The following is a 10957-nucleotide window of genomic DNA, read 5'->3' as shown; positions in this document are numbered from 1 at the left end:
CACTTCCGGGTATGCCGTCGTGCTTTTTTTGGCATCTGCGGAGGCCTAACTTGTGACCTAGACCGTTGAGTCAGACTGAAATCAAGCAAACTCGTTTGGGAAATGAACTCATTCACCGCCAGACGATGTGTAAGAAGGTGTCCATTCCAGTTGCCAGGGTTTTTGTCATTTTCACTCCAATTCCAAGATTGACTTTTAGCATGACATCAACATTCAATTCAGTGTAAGAAATCTTCCACTCTCTTCTTTCATCAGAAAAAAAGTTCATTCCTAAGTGAGATGGGTCTGTGGTTATCTGAGCTTGAAATAGGGGCGACTGTACAAAATACAATCCATCCATATTGATACAACAGCTGAAGCTGTAACAAAACGCTGAAATGGCAACTTACGAACAAATTCACCTCACGAACGACCGTTCGTAGGTTGGGGAGCGTCTGTATTTACAGGCAATATACATTCAAAATGGTGGCGTAAAAGAATGGAAATACTCCAATTCAATACTACTAGCTAGCTACCTAGCTGGCTTCTTACTATATATTATCTATCTGGTTAGCTATCGAGCTAGCTATCTATTACTTATATAGCTATCTAGCTGGCTATCTATTAGCTATCTAGCTTTCTAACCCTAACCACTCCATTCCATCAAGGCATCAATTATAAAAGCATTAATTATAATACATTTATTATACATCAAATAAGGTATATTTTGTGTAATTTTAGAAAATGATGTTTTATGGGGTCCTGGGAACTGATTATTCTTATTTTAATGGTTTCCTGTGGGAAATAATTTTTTGGGAGACACACTTTTGGCCTTACACACTGTCTGGGAACCGATTAAGTTCGTAAGCCAATGCATCGCTGTATTATTATTATTATTATAAATGGACAAAAATGCTTCCCCCAGATGGAAGGGAAAAACATGACCAGAGGTCTGACCAGCGCTTTATCGGCACCCAAACAATCACAAAACCTGAACAAATTTGGGAATGGCGCTCCACGTCACACTTTTCATTTCCCGAATCATTTTTGGGGATGTCAGCCAGCGTTCACTCAACCCAGAATTAAATCAAATAGAAAGAAAGCTAGCTAATAGACAGCTAATGGATAGCGAGCTAGATAGCTGATAGATAGCATATCCAGCCAGCTAGATAGCAAATAGCTAGCCAGCTAGGTAGCTATGTAGCCAGCTACATAGCAAACAGCTAGCTAACCAGCTAATGGACAGCTAATGGATAGCAAGCTAGTTAGCTGAGATAGGCAGCCAGCCAGCTAGATTGCAAATAGATAGCAAATAGCTAGCCAGCTAGGTCTCTAGGTAGCCAGCTACATAGCAAACGGCTAGCCAACCAGCTAATGGACAGCTAATGGATAGCGAGCTAGATAGCTGATAGATAGCATATCCAGCCAGCTAGATAGCAAATAGCTAGCCAGCTAGGTAGCTAGGTAGCCAGCTACATAGCAAACAGCTAGCTAACCAGCTAATGGATAGCAAGCTAGTTAGCTGATAGCCAGCCAGCTAGATTGCAAATAGATAGCAAATAGCTAGCCAGCTAGGTAGCCAGCTACATAGCAAACGGCTAGCTAACCAGCTAATAGACAGCTAATGGATAGCGAGCTAGATAGCTGATAGATAGCATAACCAGCCAGCTAGATAGCAAATAGCTAGCCAGCTAGGTAGCTAGGTAGCCAGCTACATAGCAAACAGCTAGCTAACCAGCTAATGGATAGCAAGCTAGTTAGCTGATAGATAGCCAGCCAGCTAGATTGCAAATAGATAGCAAATAGCTAGTCAGCCAGATAGCTAATAGATAGCAAATAGCGAGCTAGCTAATAGACAGCTAGTGGATAGCGAGCTAGATGGCTGATAGTTTGCCAAGCAGCTAGATAGCTAATAAATAGCAAATAGCAGGGTGTCCATTGATGGCGCCGGGCTGGCCAACGCGCTAGGAGCAACGCGACGTCCGTCGCACGCTCGCCGATGGCGAGGAGTGTCACCATTCGGTTCGAGACGCAGTCGGATGGGCCCAATCTGCGTTTTGGCTGCGCGGGAAAGCAAAGGAGGAGCGGGACGACAGGGGGGGGCGCCCTCACTCGGCGTCCTTATTTCACCCCCGAGGTCATCTGACCGCCGCCGCCGCCCACGAGCCCAGTTTGGCCAGTGCCACGGGAACCTCCTCCAGGGACTCGGCCGAGTCGGAGTGGTACTCGGCGGGGGGGGCGGCGGCCAGGACGTGCGGCGAAGGAGGCGGGCGGTCGGACCCCGGAAGTCCCGGAAGCCAGGCGCCGGCCCGCTCCGATGAACTCTCTGACGTCGCACTCGGCCGCCCGTTCGTCTTTTTTTTCTTCTTCTTCGTCGTTGTCATCGTCGCTGCCATTTTCTGGGAGAAGGCCCAAACGCAATAGTGATGTGTCATTCGCGAACGAGCCGGTTCTTAGAGCCGGTTCCTAACAGGGAGCCGGAAAGGGAGCCGGAAATGGGAGCCGACTTTTTTTGTCCTCTATTCCCAGCCCCCAGTCTTCGGTTAAAGCCGCACGTGATTGGTCAAAATCCGTGGTAGAGGCGGGACAGGAGAATTACATACACGCGCGGCAGTGAGGGGGGGGGGGGTGTTAGGGGTAGACAAGGGGACAAATGTTATCACATTACGCTGTCACTATTCAATTACTATATTTTTTACTCATTGGTATGATAGCATTATTAATATGAAAAGCAAATTAGTGACAGCTGATCATCAGACCAGAGTAACCACAGGGAAAGTCCAAGTTAGTGGATGCTCTCGATGCACATATAAATCAAGCCATATAAATACAAATATTTGATATAGTGTATCATTTTACACATAATTTTACTTGATTTTTGGTAGTTAATTAATTTAAGCAACAAAAAAAAAACTGAGGAGCCATTTGGGACCCAAAAGAGCCGGTTCTTTTTCGTGAGCCGAGCCAAAAGAACCGGCTCTCTGAAAATAGCCGGAATGCCCATCACTCATAAGAGAGTTAGTTGAGAGCCAACTCTGTGTGTGTGTGTGTGTGTGTGTGTGTGTGTGTGTGTGTGTGTGTGTGTGTGTGTGTGTGTGTGTGTGTGTGTGTGTGCATGCGTGTGAGTAGCTTCACCTTTGTGTGAGTGTCCTCTGTTGAGTTGTGCTGTGTGAAGATTGCGCTCGGGGCATGGAGTTTCAGAGTGGGGCTAGCCACGCCCTCCATGCTGCCATTGGCCGCCAACCTTGCAACACACACACACACGCGCAAACACACACACACACACACACACACACAAAACGAGTTGACAAATAATAATAATAATACAATTCATTTCTAAGCGCCTTTCAAAACTCTCAAGGTCACTTTACAGTCACAGGATAAGTTTTTCTGTGGGTGAGCAGCGACAGCCACACGCGCCACCGTTCACTCAACCCGGAAGTCACTCAAATGCATAGAAAGCTAGATGATATATAGCTAATAGCTAGCCAGCGAGATAGCTAACCAGATAGATAGCTAATATCTAGCTAAACAGCGAATATATAGCCAGCTAGACAGATAATAAATAGCAAATAGATAGCGAGCTAGGTTGCTAGCTAGTTAGCAAACAGCTAGCTAGCGAGCCAGATACCTAGGTTGAGCAACGGCAGCCACACGCGCCAGCGTTCACTCAACCCGGAAGTAACTCAGATACATAGAAAGCTAGCTAATATATGGCTAATAGCTAGCCCGATAGATAGTTAGCCAGACAGATAGCTAATAGTACTTTCGGGTTGAGTGAACGCTGGCGTGTGTGGCCGCCGCTGCTCACCCGCATAAAAAATATCCTGCGACTGTAAAGTGTCCTTGAGAGTTTTGAAAGGCGCTTATAAATGAAATGTATTATTATTATTATTATTGTATCTATTAGCTAGCTAGCTAGCTTTCCATCTATTTGGATTGGATTGGATATGCCTTTATTAGTCTCACAGTGGAGAAATTTCCGTTACTACCGGCTCGAGTGAACGCTAGCGCGTGTGGCTGCCGCTGCTCACCCGCAGAAAAAATATCCTGTGACTGTAAAGTGTCCTTGAGAGTTTGAAAGGCGCTTATAAATGAAATGTATTATTATTATATTATTATTATTATTACTGTATCTATTAGCTAGCTAGCTAGCTTTCTATCTATTTGAGTTACTTCCGGGTTGAGTGAACGCTGGCGTGTGTGGCCGCCGCTGCTCACCTGCAGAAAAAATATCCTGTGACTGTAAAGTGTCCTTGAGAGTTTTGAAAGGCGTTTATAAATCAAATGTATTATTATTATTACTGTATCTATTAGCTAGCTAGCTAGCTTTCCATCTATTTCAGTTACTACCGGCTTGAGTGAACGCTAGCACGTGTGGCTGCCTCTGCTCACCCGGAGAAAGTATATCCTGTGACTGTAAAGTGTCCTTGAGAGTTTTGAAAGGCGTTTATAAATCAAATGTATTATTATTATTATTATTATTATTATTATTATTATTATTACTGTATCTATTAGCTAGCTAGCTAGCTTTCTATCTATTTCAGTTACTTTCGGGTTGAGTGACTGTAAAGTGTCCTTGAGAGTTTTGAAAGGTGCTTATAAATGAAATATATATTATTATTATTATTATTATTATTATTATTATAGCTAGCGCTAATGCGGCGTGGAAGAGAGCGAGGCGACATGTCTCACCGCGTGCGGCCCTCGTCCGTCTTGGCGTCGGTGTAGGCCAGCGTCGTCGAGTCGTCGTCCTGACAACCACATCCACATCATCATCATCATCATCATCTGAGGTGAAAGGCGGCAATGGCGGCCTGACGCGCGTCACCTTCAAGCGCTCGTCCTCCTGGTTGGTCGCCCGCCTTCCATTTTGACGGTGTCGCTGCCGCACGACGTACTCGTACGTGCTCAACCTGTTCCACACTCAAAATGGCGCCATGCTATCGTCACCCCAGCGCCATTTGGCTATTCAACCAACGCCGCTTTGGCACGGCGTAAGTCCACTTACTGAGGTAGAAGTGGAAGAGCAGCAGGTGGCAGAGCAGCGCGCAGGCGAGCAGCGCCAACGCGCCCGTGACGCCGGCCAGCGCGGGAACGGCGTCGGCCGGCGGCGGGAACGGTAACCGGGCCCTCGTCCGGTTCTGCGCTAAACGGGCGGGAAAAGGCGCGCTTGCCCGGTTAGCGTGCGTGCGGGTGAGCGAGCGCTCATCGCGGCGCACCGACTCACCGGGGGGCTCCCAGAAGAAGGCGATCAGCACGTACGACGACACCGCTAGCAGGACGCACGCGCCCAGCGCCGCCGAGCCCACGCTGTACAGGAACAGCCTGCGGCGAAGGAGAGAATAAGGATCAACGCCAAGCGGGAGACGTCGAAACTTTACGGCAGCGATTTGATCGACTGACTTGTAATTTCTGCTTCCGACGCAGTTGTTGAGCCAACGGCAATGGTGGTCAAAGTTGGCTACGCATTTGTTGCACGCGCTGCAGTGCTTCGACTTGGGACCCCTGAAACACGCACCGGCGAGCACACCCTGAGCGCCAGGGCGTGGATGGAGTGGGGCATCCAAACAAGACTTCACAATCAATAATAATAATAATAAATTTCATTTCGAAGCGCATTTCAAAGCTCTCAAGGTCACTTTACAGTCACAGGATCAGTGTTTCTGATAGCTAATAGATAGCTAGCTAGATAGCCAGCTAGTTAGCTAACTAGATAGCCATCTAGATATCTAATAATAATAATACATTTCATTTATAAGCGCTTGTCAAAACTCTCAAGTCCACTTTACAGTCACAGAATACATTTTTTTCCTGTGGGTGAGCAGCGGCAGCCACACGTGCCAGCATTCACTCAACCCGGAATAACTCAAATCGAGAGAAAGTTAGCTAGCTAGCTGATAGCTAATAGATAGATAGCTAGATAGCCAGCTAGATAGCCAGCGAGATAGCCATCTAGATAATAATAATAATAATAATCATAATAATACATTTCATTTATAAGCGCTTGTCAAAACTCTCAAGGCCACTTTACAGTCACAGAATACATTTTTTTCCTGTGGGTGAGCAGCGGCAGCCACACGCGCCAGCATTCACTCAACCCGGAATAACTCAAATAGAGAGAAAGTTAGCTAGCTAGCTGATAGCTAATAGATAGATAGCTAGATAGCCAGCTAGATAATAATAATAATAATAATAATAATAATAATAATATGTAATAATAATAATAATAATAATAATAATAATAATAATAATAATAATACATTTCATTTATAAGCACTTGTCAAAACTCTCAAGGCCACTTTACAGTCACAGAATACATTTTTTTTCTGTGGGTGAGCCGCGGTAGCCACACGCGCCAGCATTCACTCAACCCGGAATAACTCAAATAGAGAGAAAGTTAGCTAGCTAGCTGATAGCTAATAGATAGATAGCTAGATAGCCAGCTAGATAATAATAATAATAATATGTAATAATAATAATAATAATAATAATAATAATAATAATAATAATAATAATAATACATTTCATTTATAAGCACTTGTCAAAACTCTCAAGGCCACTTTACAGTCACAGAATAAATTTTTTTTCTGTGGGTGAGCAGCGGTAGCCACACGCGCCAGCATTCACTAAACCCGGAATAACTCAGAGAGAAAGTTAGCTAGCTAGCTTATAGCTAATAGATAGATAGCTAGATAGCCAGCTAGATAATAATAATAATAATAATAATAATAATAATAATAATAATATGTAATAATAATAATAATAATAACAATAATAATAATAATAATACATTTCATTTATAAGCGCTTGTCAAAACTCTCAAGGCCACTTTACAGTCACAGAATACATTTTTTTTCTGTGGGTGAGCAGCGGCAGCCACACGCGCCAGCATTCACTCAACCCGGAATAACTCAAATAGATAGAAAGCTACCCAGCTAGCTAACAGCTAGGCAAGTAGATACCTAGCTATCTAGATAGCTAATAGATAGCCAGCTAAAATAATAAAATAATAATAATAATAATTATTAATAATATATTATTATAGATAATAATACATTACATTTCTAAGCGCCTTTCAAAACTCTCAAGGTCACTTTACAGTCACAGAATATGTTTTTTTCTGTGGGTGAGCAGCGGCAGCCACACGCGGTAGAGGATTACAGACACATGCAGCAGTGAGGAGAATGGGTGACGGGGGGTTAGGGTAGACAGGTGAACAAATGTTTTGTTATTATTCTGTTATTATTATTTAATAATGATATTTTTTTACTAGTTGGTATGATAGCATTATTAATATTAAAAGCAAATTAGTCACAGCTGATCATTAGAACAGAGTAACCGCAGGGAAAGTGAAAGTTAGCATCCACTAACTCTGTGCATATAAATCAAGCCATATAAATACAAATACAGCGATACCTTGGCTTACGAACTTAATTGGTTCCCAGACAGAGTGTGTAAGGCAAATTGTGTACCCCAAAAAATGAATTTCCCATAGGAAACCATTAAAATGAGAATAATATGTTCCCAGGGCGCCATAAAACATCATTTTCTACTTTCTAATTTTCTAAGCCTTAAAACTACACAAAATATACCGTATTTTATGTATAATAAATGTGCTATATATTATTTGTGGAGCCTGATTGATGGGAATTTTAACCTTGCAGTCTACACTCTGCCTTTGAACTATCAAAGTTGAAACGAGTCCAAATTTCTCAGTTCAGTTTTCTATCCATTTTGTCACTCCTTCTCTTTCATCTTTAATGGTTAAACCACCTTCCCTGACTGCTGCGTTCTTGACCAATCACGTGGCTTTAACTGAAGACTGGGGGCGGGGAATAGAGGACCAAAACAAGCCGGCTGCCATTTTCTTGTTAGGAGAACAGGCTCGTTCGCGAACGACACATCACTCATTGTGGCAGCTCCGTGTGTATCCCGAAAAATAGTTTGTATGCCAAGGTTAAATTTTGATAAATGTAACGTTCGTAAACCAAAACGTTCGTAAGCCAAGGGGTTCGTAAACGAGGTATCATTGTATTTGAAATTGTGTATTTTTTTACATGAGTAATTTGTTTTTCACATAATTTTACATGATTTTTGGTAGTTAATTAATTTAAGCAAAAAAATAAAACTGAAGAGCCATTTGGGAGCCAAAAGAGCCGGATCTTTTTTAGTGAGCCGAGCCAAAAGAACCGGCTCTCTGAAAAGAACCGGAATTCCCATCACTAATCCAAACTAGACTTCACAATCAATCGCCATATCCATCTTCAGTCGCTCCTCATCTGAATTGAGATCCAGCAAAAGCTCAAGAATGAGTCCGACCGAAGTGACCTATGACCCTCAGAAACGACACGGCGGCGCCACTCACACGTCCACCTGGCAGAGGTAGCAGTGGCAGTTCTCGATGACGTGGGCACGCCTGGACCGGTCGAAGACAGGAAGCGGCCCCCGGAGGCTCTTGGCTCGCACGTTGCGGTCGGCAGGGTCCACGCTCACCGCCATCACGTGGGTGCACAGGTGGCACGCAAACATCACGCACGTGCACTGAGCGGCCCAATCGGAAGCATTTTCGCACACCAAGGGCGGGCGTAGGCGGGCGTAGGCGCTTAAGGATACGATGTAGCCGGCGGGCGTCCAGTGGGCGGGCAGCAGCGGCACGAGGACACCCAGCCCCACGGCGGCGAAGTAGGCGTAGAGGAGCCAGGCCAGCATCTGGAAGGGATGTGGAGGCCAGCTCCAGCCGTTGGTCCGCGAGCACGCCGGCGCACCGTCTGATCGCCGCACGGGCGCCGTGCGGTTTCGGGTTTTCGCGCACAAGTCCATCCTGCACCGGACCGGGACAACGTTATACACTCGCACGACGATGCGGATCCCGCAAGAGAAGCGTAAGTAAAATATAAATAACTTAATAATAATAATAATAATAATAATAATAATAATAATAATAAGAAGAAGAAGAAGAAGAAGAAGAAGAAGAAGAAGAAGAAGAAGAAGAAGAAGAAGATAACAACAACAATAATAATAACAATCATAATAACAATAATAATAATAATAATAATAATAATAACAGATTTCATTTCTGAGCGCCTTTCAAAACTCTCAAGGTCATTTTACAGTTACAGGATAAGTTTCTTTGTGGGTGAGCAGCGGCAGCCACACGCGCCAGCGTTCACTCAACCCGGAAGTAACGCAAATAGATGAAAGCTAGCTAACTAGTTAATAGATAGCTAATAATAATAATCCATTTGATTTCTAAGCGCCTTTCAAAACTCTCAAGGTCACTTTACAGTCACAGGATACGTTTTTCTGTGGGTGAGCAGCGGCAGCCACACGCGCCAGCGTTCACTCAACCCGGAAGGAACTCAAATAGATGAAAGCTAGCTAACTAGTTAATAGATAGCTAATAATAATAATAATAATAATAATAATACATTTAATTTCTAAGTGCCTTTCAAAACTCTCAAGGTCACTTTACAGTCACAGGATAAGTTTTTCTGTGAGTGAGCAGCGGCAGCCACACGCGCCAGCGTTCACTCAACCCGGAAGTCACTCAAATAGATAGAAAGCTAGCTAACTAGCTAATAGATAGCTAATAATAACAATAATACATTTGATTCTAAGCGGCTTTCCAAACTCTCAAGGTCACTTTACAGTCACAGGATCAGTTTTTCTGTGGGTGAGCAACGGCAGCCACACGCGCAACCGTTCACTCAACCCGGAAGTAACTCAAATAGATAGGAAGCTAGCCAAGTAGCTAATAAATAGCCAATAAATAGCCAATAGACAGCCAATAGCTAGCTGGCTAGCTTACTATCAATTAGATAGCTAGCCAGCTAGCAACACAGCTAATAGATAGCTTCATCTTCTTTTCCTTTCGGTTTTTCCCTTCAAGGGGTAGCGAGTAAGTTTATTAGCGGTTGAGAAGCCAAACGCAACACTGAAAGTACCCGTTCGCGCATGTATGACAAGTGTGGCACCTTCAGCCGCTTGGTTCATTCCTCAATCCGACTGCTGGGGACGAGGGCGACCTTCAATCGGGAAGATGAGCGGGACTCATCTGGCGGACCACACCGCTGCGCCACACCATCATCCGAGCCCGAACCTGAGCCCGTCCGCCGGAAACTCACGCTCCGATTCGGCCCAGCTCGCCGAGGCGTCAAGCCTCCCGTGCGGTTAAAACGTTTCCTCACGTCCGCGCAGGCAGGCCGGCCGGACCAACCCACGGTTCTGAGGACGAGAACGGGCCTCAACCGCGAGACGAAACCCGAACGGAGCAGGCGAGCTGAGACGAAAGAGATGATCGTCGGGTGGTCGCCATCTTGAATGGGGGCTCCCGCCGCGGCCCTGCCTCCCGCCTCCTTTGCAATATGATTGGCTCCAATCGCCGCGCTGCGCGAATCCTATTGGCTGTCGCCAACGACGGCTTGTCGGCGGGAAGCCGCTCGTCGTTTCCACGGCAACTCGCCAGTCGCGCATTATTGGCCACTTTAGACCTTGTCCCGCCTCCAAGCTTGGCCAGGTGACGTCGTTAGATGACCGGCAGGGGGCGCGCGATATCCAAATTGGCCAAGATGGGGATGCACCGAACTATCCAAAAGCGTTCGTCCGTCCGTTTTTCTCGGAATTGACAACGACTGCGTCGGAATTGAACAACGGACACCATTCAAGATAATCATCATCATTCGTTACCGTGACCGTGAAACCAGAACGTTAACTTACGTCACATAAAACCTCTTATCAAATCAGAATCAGAATGAGAAAACCTTTATTCGTCCCCAAATTTTTGACAAGAAACATTCCCTGAAATAATAATAATGCAATTTCAAAAGTCATTTCATGAATTATAACGTCACTAAAATAGAAACTGTGAAAAAAGGTCACAAAACCCAAATTGTCTCCTTATATTCAATGGCTTGAATTTTTTATTCAACTAATTGAATCAACATGCAAAGGACCACAACAGTCAAAGCATTTGTTT

At 44.7% G+C, this 10957-nt stretch overlaps 1 protein-coding gene across 2 annotated transcripts; it reads right to left on the bottom strand.

Moving 5' to 3' along the window:
- Positions 1 to 1567: 1567 nt before the first annotated feature.
- On the bottom strand, positions 1568 to 10317 carry zdhhc1 (zDHHC palmitoyltransferase 1). Of its 2 annotated transcripts, XM_088991661.1 has the most exons (10): positions 9957 to 10317; positions 8596 to 8803; positions 8348 to 8523; positions 5386 to 5487; positions 5210 to 5307; positions 4991 to 5128; positions 4811 to 4905; positions 4675 to 4733; positions 3115 to 3223; positions 1570 to 2378 (listed from the first exon to the last, which is right to left on the bottom strand). In XM_088991661.1, the coding sequence occupies exons 2-10, from the start codon at positions 8800 to 8802 to the stop codon at positions 2118 to 2120; spliced, it is 1245 nt and encodes a 414-aa protein (XP_088847787.1). In that variant the 5' UTR covers position 8803; positions 9957 to 10317; the 3' UTR covers positions 1570 to 2117. The 2 variants fall into 2 exon arrangements, with proteins under 2 accessions (XP_088847785.1, XP_088847787.1); XM_088991659.1 differs by having other exon boundaries at positions 1568 to 2378; positions 4991 to 5307.
- Positions 10318 to 10957: the final 640 nt, after the last annotated feature.

This window comes from Hippocampus bargibanti, linkage group LG03 (assembly GCF_051943395.1).
Source record: "Hippocampus bargibanti isolate YZ-2025 linkage group LG03, ASM5194339v1, whole genome shotgun sequence".
NCBI lineage: Eukaryota > Metazoa > Chordata > Actinopteri > Syngnathiformes > Syngnathidae > Hippocampus > Hippocampus bargibanti.
Note: the sequence above shows the minus strand (reverse complement) of the source record. Positions and strands in the feature narration are given on the sequence as shown.